General features: G+C 46.4%; 1 protein-coding gene across 1 annotated transcript in view; it reads left to right on the forward strand.

The window, feature by feature from the left end:
- The window catches only part of LOC123488896 (protein CLEC16A-like), a gene marked incomplete at its 5' end in the record, with an annotated part of 40151 nt that overhangs the window by 17437 nt on the left and 1597 nt on the right, over positions 1 to 21117 (forward strand). The window contains 6 exons of the mRNA XM_045219638.1: positions 6873 to 7001; positions 7950 to 8070; positions 15867 to 16018; positions 16836 to 17040; positions 18018 to 18191; positions 20521 to 20658. Coding sequence (XP_045075573.1) covers positions 6873 to 7001; positions 7950 to 8070; positions 15867 to 16018; positions 16836 to 17040; positions 18018 to 18191; positions 20521 to 20658 — 919 coding nt within the window. The remainder of the gene's footprint in view (positions 1 to 6872; positions 7002 to 7949; positions 8071 to 15866; positions 16019 to 16835; positions 17041 to 18017; positions 18192 to 20520; positions 20659 to 21117) is intronic.

Here is a 21117-nt window from a genome sequence, read left to right on the forward strand (position 1 = left end):
CAGCTGTTATGGTCAGTCTCGCTGTATGGAGGAGAAGGTACTGCTCTGTTTCAGCTGTTATGGTCAGTCTAGCTGTATGGAGGAGAAGGTGCTGCTCTGTTTCAGCTGTTATGGTCAGTCCTGCTTTATGGAGAAGGTACTGCTCTGTTTCAGCTGTTATGGTCAGTCTCGCTGTATGGAGGAGAAGGTACTGCTCTGTTTCAGCTGTTATGGTCAGTCTAGCTGTATGGAGGAGAAGGTTCTGCTCTGTTTCAGCTGTTATGGTCAGTCTAGCTGTATGGAGGAGAAGGTTCTGCTCTGTTTCAGCTGTTATGGTCAGTCTAGCTGTATGGAGGAGAAGGTACTGCTCTGTTTCAGCTGTTATGGTCAGTCTAGCTGTATGGAGGAGAAGGTACTGCTCTGTTTCAGCTGTTATGGTCAGTCTAGCTGTATGGAGGAGAAGGTACTGCTCTGTTTCAGCTGTTATGGTCAGTCTAGCTGTATGGAGGAGAAGGTACTGCTCTGTTTCAGCTGTTATGGTCAGTCTAGCTGTATGGAGGAGAAGGTACTGCTCTGTTTCAGCTGTTATGGTCAGTCTCGCTGTATGGAGAAGGTACTGCTCTGTTTCAGCTGTTATGGCCCAGTCTAGCTGTATGGAGGAGAAGGTACTGCTCTGTTTCAGCTGTTATGGTCAGTCTAGCTGTATGGAGAAGGTACTGCTCTGTTTCAGCTGTTATGGTCAGTCTAGCTGTATGGAGGAGAAGGCACTGCTCTGTTTCAGCTGTTATGGTCCAGTCTAGCTGTATGGAGGAGAAGGTACTGCTCTGTTTCAGCTTTTATGGTCAGTCTAGCTGTATGGAGAAGGTACTGCTCTGTTTCAGCTGTTATGGTCAGTCTAGCTGTATGGAGGAGAAGGTACTGCTCTGTTTCAGCTGTTATGGTCAGTCTAGCTGTATGGAGAAGGTACTGCTCTGTTTCAGCTGTTATGGTCAGTCTAGCTGTATGGAGGAGAAGGTACTGCTCTGTTTCAGCTGTTATGGTCAGTCTAGCTGTATGGAGAAGGTACTGCTCTGTTTCAGCTGTTATGGTCAGTCTAGCTGTATGGAGAAGGTACTGCTCTGTTTCAGCTGTTATGGTCCAGTCTAGCTGTATGGAGGAGAAGGTACTGCTCTGTTTCAGCTGTTATGGTCAGTCTAGCTGTATGGAGGAGAAGGTACTGCTCTGTTTCAGCTGTTATGGTCAGTCTAGCTGTATGGAGGAGAAGGTACTGCTCTGTTTCAGCTGTTATGGTCAGTCTAGCTGTATGGATGAGAAGGTACTGCTCTGTTTCAGCTGTTATGGTCAGTCTAGCTGTATGGAGAAGGTACTGCTCTGTTTCAGCTGTTATGGTCAGTCTAGCTGTATGGAGGAGAAGGTACTGCTCTGTTTCAGCTGTTATGGTCAGTCTAGCTGTATGGAGGAGAAGGTACTGCTCTGTTTCAGCTGTTATGGTCAGTCTAGCTGTATGGAGAAGGTACTGCTCTGTTTCAGCTGTTATGGTCAGTCTAGCTGTATGGAGGAGAAGGTACTGCTCTGTTTCAGCTGTTATGGTCAGTCTAGCTGTATGGAGGAGAAGGTACTGCTCTGTTTCAGCTGTTATGGTCAGTCTAGCTGTATGGAGGAGAAGGTACTGCTCTGTTTCAGCTGTTATGGTCAGTCTAGCTGTATGGAGAAGGTACTGCTCTGTTTCAGCTGTTATGGTCAGTCTAGCTGTATGGAGAAGGTACTGCTCTGTTTCAGCTGTTATGGTCAGTCTAGCTGTATGGAGGAGAAGGTACTGCTCTGTTTCAGCTGTTATGGTCAGTCTAGCTGTATGGGGGAGAAGGTACTGCTCTGTTTCAGCTGTTATGGTCAGTCTAGCTGTATGGAGGAGAAGGTACTGCTCTGTTTCAGCTGTTATGGTCAGTCTAGCTGTATGGAGAAGGTACTGCTCTGTTTCAGCTGTTATGGTCAGTCTAGCTGTATGGAGGAGAAGGTACTGCTCTGTTTCAGCTGTTATGGTCAGTCTAGCTGTGGATGGAGGAGAAGGTACTGCTCTGTTTCAGCTGTTATGGTCAGTCCTGCTTTATGGAGAAGGTACTGCTCTGTTTCAGCTGTTATGGTCAGTCTCGCTGTAGGAGGAAGGTACTGCTCTGTTTCAGCTGTTATGGTCAGTCTAGCTGTATGGAGGAGAAGGTACTGCTCTGTTTCAGCTGTTATGGTCCAGTCTAGCTGTATGGAGGAGAAGGTACTGCTCTGTTTCAGCTGTTATGGTCAGTCTAGCTGTATGGAGGAGAAGGTACTGCTCTGTTTCAGCTGTTATGGTCAGTCTAGCTGTATGGAGAAGGTACTGCTCTGTTTCAGCTGTTATGGTCAGTCTCGCTGTATGGAGGAGAAGGTACTGCTCTGTTTCAGCTGTTATGGTCAGTCTAGCTGTATGGAGAAGAAGGTACTGCTCTGTTTCAGCTGTTATGGTCAGTCTAGCTGTATGGAGGAGAAGGTACTGCTCTGTTTCAGCTGTTATGGTCAGTCTAGCTGTATGGAGGAGAAGGTACTGCTCTGTTTCAGCTTTTATGGTCAGTCTAGCTGTATGGAGAAGGTACTGCTCTGTTTCAGCTGTTATGGTCAGTCTAGCTGTATGGAGAAGAAGGTACTGCTCTGTTTCAGCTGTTATGGTCAGTCTAGCTGTATGGAGGAGAAGGTACTGCTCTGTTTCAGCTGTTATGGTCAGTCTAGCTGTATGGAGAAGGTACTGCTCTGTTTCAGCTGTTATGGTCAGTCTAGCTGTATGGGGAGAAGGTACTGCTCTGTTTCAGCTGTTATGGTCCAGTCTAGCTGTATGGAGGAGAAGGTATTGCTCTGTTTCAGCTGTTATGGTCAGTCTAGCTGTATGGAGGAGAAGGTACTGCTCTGTTTCAGCTGTTATGGTCAGTCTAGCTGTATGGAGGAGAAGGTACTGCTCTGTTTCAGCTGTTATGGTCAGTCTAGCTGTATGGAGGAGAAGGTACTGCTCTGTTTCAGCTGTTATGGTCAGTCTAGCTGTATGGAGGAGAAGGTACTGCTCTGTTTCAGCTGTTATGGTCGGTCTAGCTGTATGGGAGAAGGTACTGCTCTGTTTCAGCTGTTATGGTCAGTCTAGCTGTATGGAGGAGAAGGTACTGCTCTGTTTCAGCTGTTATGGTCAGTCTCGCTGTATGGAGAAGGTACTGCTCTGTTTCAGCTGTTATGGCCAGTCTAGCTGTATGGAGGAGAAGGTACTGCTCTGTTTCAGCTGTTATGGTCAGTCTAGCTGTATGGAGAAGGTACTGCTCTGTTTCAGCTGTTATGGTCAGTCTAGCTGTATGGAGGAGAATGCACTGCTCTGTTTCAGCTGTTATGGTCAGTCTAGCTGTATGGAGGAGAAGGTACTGCTCTGTTTCAGCTGTTATGGTCAGTCTAGCTGTATGGAGAAGGTACTGCTCTGTTTCAGCTGTTATGGTCAGTCTAGCTGTATGGAGGAGAAGGTACTGCTCTGTTTCAGCTGTTATGGTCAGTCTAGCTGTATGGAGAAGGTACTGCTCTGTTTCAGCTGTTATGGTCAGTCTAGCTGTATGGAGGAGAAGGTACTGCTCTGTTTCAGCTGTTATGGTCAGTCTAGCTGTATGGAGAAGGTACTGCTCTGTTTCAGCTGTTATGGTCAGTCTAGCTGTATGGAGAAGGTACTGCTCTGTTTCAGCTGTTATGGTCAGTCTAGCTGTATGGAGGAGAAGGTACTGCTCTGTTTCAGCTGTTATGGTCAGTCTAGCTGTATGGAGGAGAAGGTACTGCTCTGTTTCAGCTGTTATGGTCAGTCTAGCTGTATGGAGGAGAAGGTACTGCTCTGTTTCAGCTCTTATGGTCAGTCTAGCTGTATGGATGAGAAGGTACTGCTCTGTTTCAGCTGTTATGGTCAGTCTAGCTGTATGGAGAAGGTACTGCTCTGTTTCAGCTGTTATGGTCAGTCTAGCTGTATGGAGGAGAAGGTACTGCTCTGTTTCAGCTGTTATGGTCAGTCTAGCTGTATGGAGGAGAAGGTACTGCTCTGTTTCAGCTGTTATGGTCAGTCTAGCTGTATGGAGAAGGTACTGCTCTGTTTCAGCTGTTATGGTCAGTCTAGCTGTATGGAGGAGAAGGTACTGCTCTGTTTCAGCTGTTATGGTCAGTCTAGCTGTATGGAGGAGAAGGTACTGCTCTGTTTCAGCTGTTATGGTCAGTCTAGCTGTATGGAGGAGAAGGTACTGCTCTGTTTCAGCTGTTATGGTCAGTCTAGCTGTATGGAGAAGGTACTGCTCTGTTTCAGCTGTTATGGTCAGTCTAGCTGTATGGAGAAGGTACTGCTCTGTTTCAGCTGTTATGGTCAGTCTAGCTGTATGGAGGAGAAGGTACTGCTCTGTTTCAGCTGTTATGGTCAGTCTAGCTGTATGGGGGAGAAGGTACTGCTCTGTTTCAGCTGTTATGGTCAGTCTAGCTGTATGGAGGAGAAGGTACTGCTCTGTTTCAGCTGTTATGGTCAGTCTAGCTGTATGGAGAAGGTACTGCTCTGTTTCAGCTGTTATGGTCAGTCTAGCTGTATGGAGGAGAAGGTACTGCTCTGTTTCAGCTGTTATGGTCAGTCTAGCTGTATGGAGGAGAAGGTACTGCTCTGTTTCAGCTGTTATGGTCAGTCTAGCTGTATGGAGAAGGTACTGCTCTGTTTCAGCTGTTATGGTCAGTCTAGCTGTATGGAGGAGAAGGTACTGCTCTGTTTCAGCTGTTATGGTCAGTCTAGCTGTATGGAGAAGGTACTGCTCTGTTTCAGCTGTTATGGTCAGTCTAGCTGTATGGAGGAGAAGGTACTGCTCTGTTTCAGCTGTTATGGTCAGTCTAGCTGTATGGAGGAGAAGGTACTGCTCTGTTTCAGCTGTTATGGTCAGTCCTGCTTTATGGAGAAGGTACTGCTCTGTTTCAGCTGTTATGGTCAGTCTCGCTGTATGGAGAAGGTACTGCTCTGTTTCAGCTGTTATGGTCAGTCTAGCTGTATGGAGGAGAAGGTACTGCTCTGTTTCAGCTGTTATGGTCAGTCTAGCTGTATGGAGGAGAAGGTACTGTTCTGTTTCAGCTGTTATGGTCAGTCTAGCTGTATGGAGGAGAAGGTACTGCTCTGTTTCAGCTGTTATGGTCAGTCTAGCTGTATGGAGAAGGTACTGCTCTGTTTCAGCTGTTATGGTCAGTCTCGCTGTATGGAGGAGAAGGTACTGCTCTGTTTCAGCTGTTATGGTCAGTCTAGCTGTATGGAGGAGAAGGTGCTGCTCTGTTTCAGCTGTTATGGTCAGTCCTGCTTTATGGAGAAGGTACTGCTCTGTTTCAGCTGTTATGGTCAGTCTCGCTGTATGGAGAAGGTACTGCTCTGTTTCAGCTGTTATGGTCAGTCTAGCTGTATGGAGGAGAAGGTACTGCTCTGTTTCAGCTGTTATGGTCAGTCTAGCTGTATGGAGGAGAAGGTACTGCTCTGTTTCAGCTGTTATGGTCAGTCTAGCTGTATGGAGGAGAAGGTACTGCTCTGTTTCAGCTGTTATGGTCAGTCTAGCTGTATGGAGGAGAAGGTTCTGCTCTGTTTCAGCTGTTATGGTCAGTCTAGCTGTATGGAGGAGAAGGTACTGCTCTGTTTCAGCTGTTATGGTCAGTCTAGCTGTATGGAGAAGGTACTGCTCTGTTTCAGCTGTTATGGTCAGTCTAGCTGTATGGAGGAGAAGGTACTGCTCTGTTTCAGCTGTTATGGTCAGTCTAGCTGTATGGAGGAGAAGGTACTGCTCTGTTTCAGCTGTTATGGTCAGTCCTGCTTTATGGAGAAGGTACTGCTCTGTTTCAGCTGTTATGGTCAGTCTCGCTGTATGGAGAAGGTACTGCTCTGTTTCAGCTGTTATGGTCAGTCTAGCTGTATGGAGGAGAAGGTACTGCTCTGTTTCAGCTGTTATGGTCAGTCTAGCTGTATGGAGGAGAAGGTACTGTTCTGTTTCAGCTGTTATGGTCAGTCTAGCTGTATGGAGGAGAAGGTACTGCTCTGTTTCAGCTGTTATGGTCAGTCTAGCTGTATGGAGAAGGTACTGCTCTGTTTCAGCTGTTATGGTCAGTCTCGCTGTATGGAGGAGAAGGTACTGCTCTGTTTCAGCTGTTATGGTCAGTCTAGCTGTATGGAGGAGAAGGTGCTGCTCTGTTTCAGCTGTTATGGTCAGTCCTGCTTTATGGAGAAGGTACTGCTCTGTTTCAGCTGTTATGGTCAGTCTCGCTGTATGGAGAAGGTACTGCTCTGTTTCAGCTGTTATGGTGCAGTCTAGCTGTATGGAGGAGAAGGTACTGCTCTGTTTCAGCTGTTATGGTCAGTCTAGCTGTATGGAGGAGAAGGTACTGCTCTGTTTCAGCTGTTATGGTCAGTCTAGCTGTATGGAGGAGAAGGTACTGCTCTGTTTCAGCTGTTATGGTCCAGTCTAGCTGTATGGAGGAGAAGGTTCTGCTCTGTTTCAGCTGTTATGGTCAGTCTAGCTGTATGGAGGAGAAGGTACTGCTCTGTTTCAGCTGTTATGGTCAGTCTAGCTGTATGGAGGAGAAGGTACTGCTCTGTTTCAGCTGTTATGGTCAGTCTCGCTGTATGGAGAAGGTACTGCTCTGTTTCAGCTGTTATGGTCAGTCTCGCTGTATGGAGAAGGTACTGCTCTGTTTCAGCTGTTATGGTCAGTCTCGCTGTATGGAGAAGGTGCTTTTTGTGTCCTTAAGTGTCCATGCACCCATCCATACCTTTTGAAATGTTTGAGTCCTTTATGATGTAATATGATTTGTGGATTCCAGTAGAGTATTATAGAGTTTGTGTCGTCTCTCTCCAGAGTAAGCCCCTGAACGTGGAGTATCTGATGATGGATGCATCCGTGTTGCTTCCTCCTACTGGGACTCCTCTGACTGGGATAGACTTCGTTAAGAGACTGCCCTGTGGAGGAGTAGAGAAGACCAGACGGGTACACACACACACACACACACACACACACACACACACACACACACACACACACTGAGACACACACACACACACACACACACACACACACACACACACACACACACACACACACACACACTGAGACACACACACACACACACTGAGACACACACACACACACACACTGAGACACACACACACACACACACTGAGCACACACACACACACACACACACACACACACACTGAGACACACACACACACACACACACACTGACACGCACACACACACACACACACACTGACACGCACACACACACACACACACACTGAGACACACACACACACACTGAGACACACACACACACACACACACACACACACTGAGACACACACACACACACACACACACTGAGACACACACACACACACACTGAGACACACACACTGAGACACACACTGAGACACACACTGAGACACACACACTGAGACACACACACACTGAGACACACACACACTGAGACACACACACACTGAGACACACACACACTGAGACACACACACACTGAGACAAACACACACTGAGACAAACACACACTGAGACAAACACACACTGAGACAAACAAACACTGAGACAAACACACACTGAGACAAACAAACACTGAGACACACACACACACACACACTGAGACACACACACACACACACACACACTGAGACAAACACACACACACACACTGAGACACACACACACACTGAGACACACACACACACTGAGACAAACACACACACTGAGACAAATACACAATGAGACACACACACACTGAGACAAACACACACTGAGACACACACACACACACTGAGACACACACACACACACACACACACTGAGACAAACACACACTGACACACACTGACCCAGCCACTCTGTGTTGAATACGTTAGTGACCTGTGTTCTCTTCTACAGGCCATCCGTGTGTTCTTCATGTTGAGATCATTATCTCTTCAGCTGCAGGGAGAACCAGAGACACAGCTTCCTCTCACACGCTCTGAAGACCTCATCAAGACTGACGATGTTCTAGACCTAAGTAAGATTGTGTGTTTGTGTGTTACGCTCTGAAGACCTCATCAAGACTGACCATGTTCTAGACCTAAGTAAGACTGTGTGTTACACTCTGAAGACCTCATCAAGACTGACCATGTTCTAGACCTAAGTAAGACTGTGTGTTACACTCTGAAGACCTCATCAAGACTGACCATGTTCTAGACCTAAGTAAGACTGTGTGTTTGTTACACTCTGAAGACCTCATCAAGACTGACCATGTTCTAGACCTAAGTAAGACTGTGTGTTTGTGTGTTACACTCTGAAGACCTCATCAAGACTGACCATGTTCTAGACCTAAGTAAGACTGTGTGTTTGTGTGTTACACTCTGAAGACCTCATCAAGACTGACCATGTTCTAGACCTGAAGTAAGACTGTGTGTTTGTGTGTTACACTCTGAAGACCTCATCAAGACTGACCATGTTCTACACCTAAGTAAGACTGTGTGTTTGTGTGTTACACTCTGAAGACCTCATCAAGACTGACCATGTTCTAGACCTAAGTAAGACTGTGTGTTACACTCTGAAGACCTCATCAAGACTGACCATGTTCTAGACCTAAGTAAGACTGTGTGTTACACTCTGAAGACCTCATCAAGACTGACCATGTTCTAGACCTAAGTAAGACTGTGTGTTTGTGTGTTACACTCTGAAGACCTCATCTAGACTGACCATGTTCTAGACCTAAGTAAGACTGTGTGTTACACTCTGAAGACCTCATCAAGACTGACGATGTTCTAGACCTAAGTAAGATTGTTTGTTTGTGTGTTACGCTCTGAAGACCTCATCAAGACTGACCATGTTCTAGACCTAAGTAAGACTGTGTGTTTGTGTGTTACACTCTGAAGACCTCATCAAGACTGACCATGTTCTACACCTAAGTAAGACTGTGTGTTTGTGTGTTACACTCTGAAGACCTCATCAAGACTGACCATGTTCTAGACCTAAGTAAGACTGTGTGTTACACTCTGAAGACCTCATCAAGACTGACCATGTTCTAGACCTAAGTAAGACTGTGTGTTACACTCTGAAGACCTCATCAAGACTGACCATGTTCTAGACCTAAGTAAGACTGTGTGTTTGTGTGTTACACTCTGAAGACCTCATCTAGACTGACCATGTTCTAGACCTAAGTAAGACTGTGTGTTACACTCTGAAGACCTCATCAAGACTGACGATGTTCTAGACCTAAGTAAGATTGTTTGTTTGTGTGTTACGCTCTGAAGACCTCATCAAGACTGACCATGTTCTAGACCTAAGTAAGACTGTGTGTTACACTCTGAAGACCTCCTCAAGACTGAATATGTTCTAGACCTAAGTAAGACTGTGTGTTACACTCTGAAGACCTCATCAAGACTGACCATGTTCTAGACCTAAATAAGACTGTGTTTATGTGTTACACTCTGAAGGCCTCATCAAGACTGACCATGTTCTAGACCCAAGTAAGACTGTGTTTTTGTGCGTTACACCCTGAAGACCTCATCAAGACTGACCATGTTCTAGACCTAAGTAAGACTGTGTGTTACACTCTGAAGACCTCATCAAGACTGAACATGTTCTAGACCTAAGTAAGACTGTGTGTTTGTGTGTTACACTCTGAAGACCTCATCAAGACTGACCATGTTCTAGACCTAAGTAAGACTGTGTGTTACACTCTGAAGACCTCATCAAGACTGACCATGTTCTACACCTAAGTAAGACTGTGTGTTTGTGTGTTACACTCTGAAGACCTCATCAAGACTGACCATGTTCTAGACCTAAGTAAGACTGTGTGTTACACTCTGAAGACCTCATCAAGACTGACCATGTTCTAGACCTAAGTAAGACTGTGTGTTACACTCTGAAGACCTCATCAAGACTGACGATGTTCTAGACCTAAGTAAGATTGTTTGTTTGTGTGTTACGCTCTGAAGACCTCATCAAGACTGACCATGTTCTAGACCTAAGTAAGACTGTGTGTTACACTCTGAAGACCTCATCAAGACTGACCATGTTCTAGACCTAAGTAAGACTGTGTGTTACACTCTGAAGACCTCATCAAGACTGACCATGTTCTAGACCTAAGTAAGACTGTGTGTTTGTGTGTTACACTCTGAAGACCTCATCAAGACTGACTATGTTCTAGACCTAAGTAAGACTGTGTGTTTGTGTGTTACGCTCTGAAGACCTCATCAAGACTGACCATGTTCTAGACCTAAGTAAGACTGTGTGTTACACTCTGAAGACCTCCTCAAGACTGAACATGTTCTAGACCTAAGTAAGACTGTGTGTTACACTCTGAAGACCTCATCAAGACTGACCATGTTCTAAACCTAAGTAAGACTGTGTTACACTCTGAAGACCTCATCAAGACTGACCATGTTCTAAACCTAAGTTAGACTGTGTTACACTCTGAAGACCTCATCAAGACTGACCATGTTCTAGACCTAAGTAAGACTGTGTGTTTGTGTGTTACACTCTGAAGACCTCATCAAGACTGACCATGTTCTAGACCTAAGTAAGACTGTGTGTTACACTCTGAAGACCTCATCAAGACTGACCATGTTCTAGACCTAAGTAAGACTGTGTGTTACACTCTGACGACCTCATCAAGATTGACCATGTTCTAGACCTAAGTAAGACTGTGTTACACTCTGAAGACCTCATCAAGATTGACCATGTTCTAGACCTAAGTAAGACTGTGTGTTACACTCTGAAGACCTCATCAAGACTGACCATGTTCTAGACCTAAGTAAGACTCTGTGTTACACTCTGAAGACCTCATCAAGACTGACCATGTTCTAAACCTAAGTAAGACTGTGTTACACTCTGAAGACCTCATCAAGACTGACCATGTTCTAGACCTAAATAAGACTGTGTTTGTGTGTTACACTCTGAAGACCTCATCAAGACTGACCATGTTCTAGACCTAAGTAAGACTGTGTGTTACACTCTGAAGACCTCATCTAGACTGACCATGTGGTCCTCTGTAGCTCAGCTGGTAGAGCACGGCGCTTGTAACGCCAAGGTAGTGGGTTCGATCCCCGGGACCACCCATACACAAAAAATGTATGCACGCATGACTGTAAGTCGCTTTGGATAAAAGCGTCTGCTAAATGGCATATTATATTATATATTATAAGACCTCATCAAGACTGACCATGTTCTAGACCTAAGTAAGACTGTGTGTTACACTCTGAAGACCTCATCAAGACTGACCATGTTCTAGACCTAAGTAAGACTGTGTGTTACACTCTGAAGACCTCATCAAGACTGACCATGTTCTAGACCTAAGTAAGACTGTGTGTTTGTGTGTTACACTCTGAAGACCTCATCAAGACTGACCATGTTCTAGACCTAAGTAAGACTCTGTGTTACACTCTGAAGACCTCATCAAGACTGACCATGTTCTAAACCAAGTAAGACTGTGTTACACTCTGAAGACCTCATCAAGACTGACCATGTTCTAGACCTAAGTAAGACTGTGTTACACTCTGAAGACCTCATCAATACTGATAATGTTCTAGACCAAGTAAGACTGTGTGTTACACTCTGAAGACCTCATCAAGACTGACAATGTTCTAGACCTAAGTAAGACTGTGTGTTACACTCTGAAGACCTCATCAAGACTGACCATGTTCTAGACCTAAGTAAGACTGTGTGTTTGTGTGTTACACTCTGAAGACCTCATCAAGACTGACCATGTTCTAGACCTAAGTAAGACTCTGTGTTACACTCTGAAGACCTCATCAAGACTGACCATGTTCTAAACCTAAGTAAGACTGTGTTACACTCTGAAGACCTCATCAAGACTGACCATGTTCTAGACCTAAGTAAGACTGTGTTACACTCTGAAGACCTCATCAATACTGATAATGTTCTAGACCAAGTAAGACTGTGTGTTACACTCTGAAGACCTCATCAAGACTGACAATGTTCTAGACCTAAGTAAGACTGTGTGTTACACTCTGAAGACCTCATCAAGACTGACCATGTTCTAGACCCTAAGTAAGACTGTGTGTTTGTGTGTTACACTCTGAAGACCTCATCAAGACTGACCATGTTCTAGACCTAAGTAAGACTCTGTGTTACACTCTGAAGACCTCATCAAGACTGACCATGTTCTAAACCTAAGTAAGACTGTGTTACACTCTGAAGACCTCATCAAGACTGACCATGTTCTAGACCTAAGTAAGACTGTGTTACACTCTGAAGACCTCATCAATACTGATAATGTTCTAGACCAAGTAAGACTGTGTGTTACACTCTGAAGACCTCATCAAGACTGACAATGTTCTAGACCTAAGTAAGACTGTGTGTTACACTCTGAAGACCTCATCAAGACTGACCATGTTCTAGACCTAAGTAAGACTGTGTTACACTCTGAAGACCTCATCAAGACTGACTATGTTCTAGACCTAAGTAAGACTGTGTGTTACACTCTGAAGACCTCATCAAGACTGACCATGTTCTAGACCTAAGTAAGACTGTGTGTTTGTGTGTTACACTCTGAAGACCTCATCAAGACTGACCATGTTCTAGACCTAAGTAAGACTGTGTGTTTGTGTGTTACACTCTGAAGACCTCATCAAGACTGACCATGTTCTAGACCTAAGTAAGACTGTGTTACACTCTGAAGACCTCATCAAGACTGACCATGTTCTAGACCGAAGTAAGACTGTGTGTTACACTCTGAAGACCTCATCAAGACTGACCATGTTCTAGACCTAAGTAAGACTCTGTGTTACACTCTGAAGACCTCATCAAGACTGACCATGTTCTAAACCTAAGTAAGACTGTGTTACACTCTGAAGACCTCATCAAGACTGACCATGTTCTAGACCTAAGTAAGACTGTGTTACACTCTGAAGACCTCATCAATACTGATAATGTTCTAGACCAAGTAAGACTGTGTGTTACACTCTGAAGACCTCATCAAGACTGACAATGTTCTAGACCTAAGTAAGACTGTGTGTTACACTCTAGAAGACCTCATCAAGACTGACCATGTTCTAGACCTAAGTAAGACTGTGTTACACTCTGAAGACCTCATCAAGACTGACTATGTTCTAGACCTAAGTAAGACTGTGTGTTACACTCTGAAGACCTCATCAAGACTGACCATGTTCTAGACCTAAGTAAGACTGTGTGTTTGTGTGTTACACTCTGAAGACCTCATCAAGACTGACCATGTTCTAGACCCTAAAGTAAGACTGTGTGTTTGTGTGTTACACTCTGAAGACCTCATCAAGACTGACCATGTTCTAGACCTAAGTAAGACTGTGTTACACTCTGAAGACCTCATCAAGACTGACCATGTTCTAGACCGAAGTAAGACTGTGTGTTACACTCTGAAGACCTCATCAAGACTGACAATATTCTAGACCTAAGTAAGACTTTGTGTTTGTGTGTTACACTCTGAAGACCTCATCAAGACTGACCATGTTCTAGACCTAAGTAAGACTGTGTGTTTGTGTGTTGGTTCCAGTTATAAGGTTGGAACAGACAGAGGGGGGGTTCAGGCCCTCAGTGGGAAACCTCTGACTCAACTCTCATCTCTGACCCAATCTGATACACTTATCGAGCAGATCAATCTGTACCAAGGTTCTTCCTCTCAGAGAGGGGTAAAACGGAATGAAACACTGATCACTTCCCTTCTGATGCAGAGACAGACCTGGGGAGGGACGGTTGATTAAGTCTCTATCTAATAGAGACCTGGGGAGGGACGGTTGATTAAGTCTCTATCTAATAGAGAGCTGGGGAGGGACTGGTTGATTAAGTCTCTATCTAATAGAGAGCTGGGGAGGGACTGGTTGATTAAGTCTCTATCTAATAGAGACCTGGGGAGGGACGGTTGATTAAGTCTATCTAATAGAGACCTGGGGAGGGACGGTTGATTAAGTCTCTATCTAATAGAGAGCTGGGGAGGGACGGTTGATTAAGTCTCTATCTAATAGAGAGCTGGGGAGGGACGGTTGATTAAGTCTCTATCTAATAGAGAGCTGGGGAGGGACTGGTTGATTAAGTCTCTATCTAATAGAGAGCTGGGGAGGGACGGTTGATTAAGTCTCTATCTAATAGAGAGCTGGGGAGGGACGGTTGATTAAGTCTCTATCTAATAGAGACCTGGGGAGGGGACGGTTGATTAAGTCTCTATCTAATAGAGAGCTGGGGAGGGACTGGTTGATTAAGTCTCTATCTAATAGAGAGCTGGGGAGGGATCGGTTGATTAAGTCTCTATCTAATAGAGACCTGGGGAGGGACGGTTGATTAAGTCTCTATCTAATAGAGACCTGGGGAGGGACTGGTTGATTAAGTCTCTATCTAATAGAGACCTGGGGAGGGACGGGTTGATGAAGTCTCTACCTAATAGAGACCTAGGGGAGGGACGGGTTGATGAAGTCTCTATCTAATAGAGACCTAGGGGAGGGACTGGTTGATTAAGTCTCTATCTAATAGAGACCTGGGGGAGGGACTGGTTGATTAAGTCTCTATCTAATAGAGACCTGGGGGAGGGACGGTTGATTAAGTCTCTATCTAATAGAGAGCTGGGGAGGGACGGGTTGATTAAGTCTCTATCTAATAGAGAGCTGGGGAGGGACTGGTTGATTAAGTCTCTATCTAATAGAGACCTGGGGAGGGACTGGTTTTTTAAGTCTCTATCTAATAGAGACCTGGGGAGGGACTGGTTGATTAAGTCTCTATCTAATAGAGAGCTGGGGAGGGACTGGTTGATTAAGTCTCTATCTAATAGAGACCTGGGGAGGGACGGTTGATTAAGTCTCTATCTAATAGAGAGCTGGGGAGGGACGGTTGATTAAGTCTCTATCTAATAGAGACCTGGGGAGGGACTGGTTGATTAAGTCTCTATCTAATAGAGACCTGGGGAGGGACGGTTGATTAAGTCTCTATCTAATAGAGACCTGGGGAGGGACTGGTTGATTAAGTCTCTATCTAATAGAGACCTGGGGAGGGACGGTTGATTAAGTCTCTATCTAATAGAGACCTGGGGAGGGATCGGTTGATTAAGTCTCTATCTAATAGAGACCTGGGGAGGGACTGGTTGATTAAGTCTCTATCTAATAGAGAGCTGGGGAGGGACTGGTTGATTAAGTCTATCTAATAGAGAGCTGGGGAGGGACTGGTTGTTTAAGTCTCTATCTAATAGAGAGCTTATGGTGACGTATGACAGAGGTTGATGATTAAGTCTATCTGATAGTAACGTTGATGTCATTGTTTCATTGAAGAGGAAGACAAAGCAGATTTTGTTCCTACCACTGCAGCTAAGTTTAAACCGGGGGAATTCCAACCACAATCATGACAGGGCTCTGTAGACTAAAGGTTATTCTGGGACCGTTAATTCCTCACTTATCGCTGACGATGAAATCATGGCTTTACTCATTTTACATGACATCTCATATTAAAAAGATGGAATGTTGACCTCCACATATTTCCTCTCATCTACTGTCTTGACACGGTGGTCCCACACTCCTCATTTAAAAGATACCTGGTTGTTTTATGGTTACGTTTGCGGGTTAGTGTCCATGGTTGTGTTCTGTTAGATAACAGTGACCTGATAACCTGTGTTGTGGTGAGGAAGAACGGGTTGTTACATTTATTTATTTTTTTACGTTTTTAGTCATTTAGCAGACGTTGGTATCCAGAGCCACTTCCAGCCCAGTGCATTCATCATAAAGATGGCTGGGTGGAACAACCCACATATCACAGTAAGAACATTGTGCGCAACAGGTGTTAGTTGTGTTGTGGTTGTGTTATGGTTGTGGTTGTGGTCTCGCCCTGTAGATAACAGCGATCTGATCGCCTGTTTGGTGGTGAGTAAGGAGGGCGGTCAGGCCCAAAGGTTCCTGGCGGTGGACGTGTACCAGATGAGCCTGGTGGAACCAGAAACCAAACGGCTGGGCTGGGGAGTGGTCAAGTTCGCTGGCCTGCTACAGGTAAGACAGGGGGAGGGAGGAGGGGGGAGGGAGGGGGGAGGGGAGGGGGGAGGGGGGGGAGGGAGGGGGGAGGGAGGGAGGGAGGGAGGAGGGGGAGGGGAGGAGGGGGGAAGCTCTGTGTTCATGTTAAATGCCTTTTATGGACCAACTGTGATCCAGTTAGCCTTTTTAAGTTTTTCCTGTAGTATCTCCCTGATTATTACATGTCAAAAGAGTCTAACCTCTCCCCTCCACACAGGCTGACGTCATGACAACAGCTAGTCTTCAAAACAAACAGGACATTACAGACATAAGACCGTAACGCCTGGCGTTACCAGACCGTAACACCTGGCATTACCAGACCGTAACGCCTGGCGTTACCAGACCGTAACGCCTGGCGTTACCAGACCGTAACGCCTGGCGCACAGACCGTAACGCCTGGCGTTACCAGACCGTAACACCTGGCATTACCAGACCGTAAAACCTGGCATTACCAGACCGTGACACCTGGCATTACCAGACCGTAACGCCTGGCGTTACCAGACAGACCGTAACGCCTGGCGTTACCAGACCGTAACGCCTGGCGTTACCAGACCGTAACGCCTGGCGTTACCAGACCGTAACGCCTGGCGTTACCAGACCGTAACGCCTGGCGTTACCAGACCGTAACGCCTGGCGTTACCAGACCGTAACGCCTGGCGTTCACAGACCGTACGCCTGGCGTTACCAGACCGTAACGCCTGGCTTTAGCAGACCGTAACGCCTGGCATTACCAGACCGTAACGCCTGGCATTACCAGACCGTAACAGCGTTTCTCTCTCTCTCTCTCCCCCCACAGGACATGCAGGTGTCTGGTGTAGAGGATGACAGCAGAGCGTTGAATATCATCATCCACAAGCCCTCGTCCAACCCCCACGCCAAGCCCCTCCCCATCCTGCAGGCTAACTTCATATTCGCCGACCACATCCGCTGCATAATCGCTAAGCAACGCCTGGCCAAGGGAAGGATACAGGCCAGACGCATGAAGACACAGAGGATAGCAGGTAGAGAGAGAGAGAGAGACGGGGGGAGAGAGAGAGACTGGGAGAGAGACAGACGGGGAGAGAGAGAGAGACGGGGGGAGAGAGAGAGACGGGGGAGAGACAGGGAGAGAGAGCGACGGGGGAGAGAGAGAGGGAGAGAGAGAGACGGGGACAGAGAGGAGGGAGAGAGACGGGGAGAGAGAGAGACGGGGGGAGAGAGAGACGGGGAGAGAGAGAGACGGGGAGAGAGAGAGACGGGGGAGAGAGAGAGACGGGGGAGAGAGAGAGATGGGGGAGAGAGAGACGAGGAGAGAGAGAGACGGGGGAGAGAGAGAGACGGGGAGAGAGAGACGGGGAGAGAGAGAGACGGGGAGAGAGAGACGGGGAGAGACAGAGAGAGAGAGACAGGGAGAGAGAGAGACAGGGAGAGAGAGAGAGAGGGGAGAGAGAGAGACAGGTAGAGGGAGAGGCTGAGAGAGAGAGAGACGGGGAGAGAGAGAGAGAGGAGACACGGAGAGAGAGAGGGAGACGGGGAGAGAGAGAGACAGCTGGAGAGAGGGAGGGAGGGAGGGAGGGAGGGAGGGAGAGAGGGAGAGAGGGGAGGGAGTGGGAGAGAGACGGGAGAGAGAGGGAGACGGAGAGAGAGAGACAGGGGGAGAGAGAGAGAGAGAGAGAGAGAGAGAGAGAGAGAGAGAGAGAGAGAGAGAGAGAGAGAGAGAGAGAGAGAGAGAGAGAGAGAGAGAGAGAGAGAGAGAGAGAGAGAGAGAGAGAGAGAGAGAGAGAGAGAGAGAGAGAGAGAGAGAGAGAGAGAGAGAGAGAGAGAGAGAGAGAGAGAGAGAGAGAGAGAGAGAGAGAGAGAGAGAGAGAGAGAGAGAGAGAGAGAGAGAGAGAGAGAGAGAGAGAGAGAGAGAGAGAGAGAGAGAGAGAGAGAGAGAGAGAGAGAGACTATCACACAGAGAGGAGACACCTCCCACTCTAACATCTCTGTGTGTTCCCAGCATTACTAGACCTGCCTGTCCAGCCCAATTCGTCAGAGGTCCTGGGGTTCGGCCAGACAGGAAACACTGCCGCCGGCGGTCAACTCCCTTTCCGCTTCTACGACCAATCACGTCGAGCGCCGAACGACCCCACCTCACAGAGATCTGTGTTCGCCTCCGTTGACAAGGTCCCAGGTAACACACACACATCCAGTTACACACGCTCATGTACAGGCACCACCAGGTGTATGTTCAGCTTGCGTCATTTCAGCTTTAACAGAAGTGGTTTAATGTATCCCAGAATAGTTGGTTTCTATGTATCTAAGTGGTGTGATTTTCCTCTGAATCTGAGTAGGCTGTTTATACTGTGGGGAGAACAAGTATTTGATACACTGCTGATTTTGCAGGTTTTCCTACTTACAAAGCATGTAGAGGTCTGTAATTTTTTTATCATAGGTACACTTCAACTGTGAGAGACGGAATCTAAAACAAAAATCCAGAAAATCACATTGTATGATTTTTAAGTAATTAATGTGCATTTTATTGCATGACATAAGTATTTGATCACCTACCAACCAGTAAGAACTCCGGCTCTCACAGACCTGTTAGTTTTTCTTTAAGAAGCCCTCCTGTTCTCCACTCATTACCTGTATTAACTGCACCTGTTTGAACTCGTTACCTGTATAAAAGACACCTGTCCACACACTCAATCAAACAGACTCCAACCTCTCCTCTACATGCTTTGTAAGTAGGAAAACCTGCAAAATCGGCAGTGTATCAAATACTTGTTCTCCCCACTGTATATTACATTAAAGCTAGAATCCTTTTTTTTTGTTTTTGCTAATTTATTACAAATATTAAACTGAAATATGACATTTACATAAGTATTCAGACCCTTTGGCAGCGATTACAGCCTCGAGCCTTCTTGGGGTATGACGCTACAAGCTTGGCACACCTGTATTTGGGGAGTTTATCCCATTCTTCTCTGCAGAACCTCTCAAGCTCTGTCAGGTTGGAAGGGGAGCGTCGCTGCAAAGCAATTTTCAGGTCTCTCCAGAGATCCTCAGAATCTAGCGCTTTTTTTTTTTTTTCCTCTGACATCATTGCATGCGGGATAAAACAGAAAAATATCAACGCTCCTCACCTCCGCTTGGTCAACAAAACAATAATAGTGGTGCTGTTTTGCCTACTTCCTCTAGCTCCATCTCTCTCTCCTGTTTCCTCTACTTCCTCTAGCTCCATCTCTCTCTCCGGTTTCCTCTACTTCCTCTAGCTCCATCTCTCTCTCCGGTTTCCTCTACTTCCTCTAGCTCCATCTCTCTCTCCGGTTTCCTCTACTTCCTCTAGCTCCATCTCTCTCTCCAGTTTCCTCTACTTCCTCTAGCTCCATCTCTCTCTTCTGTTTCCTCTAGCTCCATCTCTCTCTTCTGTTTCCTCTACTTCCTCTAGCTCCATCTCTCTCTCCTGTTTCCTCTAGCTCCATCTCTCTCTCCGGTTTCCTCTACTTCCTCTAGCTCCATCTCTCTCTTCTGTTTCTCTACTTCCTCTAGCTCCATCTCTCTCTCCTGTTTCCTCTACTTCCTCTAGCTCCATCTCTCTTCTGTTTCCTCTACTTCCTCTAGCTCCATCTCTCTCTTCTGTTTCCTCTAGCTCCATCTCTCTCTTCTGTTTCCTCTACTTCCTCTAGCTCCATCTCTCTCTCCTGTTTCCTCTAGCTCCATCTCTCTCTTCTGTTTCCTCTACTTCCTCTAGCTCCATTCTCTCTCTCCTGTTTCCTCTAGCTCCATCTCTCTCTTCTGTTTCCTCTACTTCCTCTAGCTCCATCTCTCTCTTCTGTTTCATCTAGCTCCAACTCTCTCTTCTGTTTCCTCTACTTCCTCTAGCTCCATCTCTCTTCTGTTTCCTCTACTTCCTCTAGCTCCATCTCTCTCTTCTGTTTCCTCTAGCTCCATCTCTCTCTCCGGTTTCCTCTACTTCCTCTAGCTCCATCTCTCTCTCCGGTTTCCTCTACTTCCTCTAGCTCCATCTCTCTCTCCAGTTTCCTCTACTTCCTCTAGCTCCATCTCTCTCTTCTGTTTCCTCTAGCTCCATCTCTCTCTCCTGTTTCCTCTAGCTCCATCTCTCTCTTCTGTTTCCTCTAGCTCCATCTCTCTCTCCTGTTTCCTCTAGCTCCATCTCTCTATTCTGTTTCCTCTAGCTCCATCTCTCTCTTCTGTTGCCTCTACTTTGTCTAGCTCCATCTCTCGGGTTTCACTTCTTATCATAATACTACACTTCTTTACTAAGGAAGTCTTGGGGTGGTACATACACTGGGGTATTGTAGTTCTACAGATTGGATACGCTGTCTAGTGTCTAGCACTCAGGAATGTGTAACTCTGTTTACCTCCGTGTGTCTGCATGTAGGTTTGTTGGCACACCAGCTCAATCTAATTGTTATTCAGACATATGTTACACAAGCACATATGTGTGTTTACCCTGTGTTTATGGAATTGTGTGTGTGTGTGTGTGTGTGTGTGTGTTGCAGGGTTTGCGGTGGCCCACTGTGTATCGCAGCACAGCCCCTCCCCCCTCTCGTCCCCATCCCCTCCCTCCTCAGGCAGCGGCAGCACCGGACGATGTGACTCTGTTACAGCCAGCACTATATCAGCTAACAGCCCGACAGGTAACACACCACCGGCACTATATCAGCTAACAGCCCCTACAGGGTAACACACCACCGGCACTATATCAGCTAACAGCCCCTACAGGGTAACACACCACCAGTACTATATCAGCTAACAGCCCCTACAGGGTAACACACCACCGGCACTATATCAGCTAACAGCCCCTACAGGGTAACACACCACCAGCACTATATCAGCTAACAGCCCCTACAGGGTAACACACCACCAGTACTATATCAGCTAACAGCCCCTACAGGGTAACACACCACCAGTACTATATCAGCTAACAGCCCCTACAGGGTAACACACCACCAGTACTATATCAGCTAACAGCCCCTACAGGGTAACACACCACCAGTACTATATCAGCTAACAGCCCCTACAGGGTAACACACCACCAGTACTATATCAGCTAACAGCCCCTACAGGGTAACACACCACCAGTACTATATCAGCTA

The sequence above is a fragment of the Coregonus clupeaformis genome, unplaced genomic scaffold (assembly GCF_020615455.1).
Source record: "Coregonus clupeaformis isolate EN_2021a unplaced genomic scaffold, ASM2061545v1 scaf2554, whole genome shotgun sequence".
NCBI classification, from domain to species: domain Eukaryota; kingdom Metazoa; phylum Chordata; class Actinopteri; order Salmoniformes; family Salmonidae; genus Coregonus; species Coregonus clupeaformis.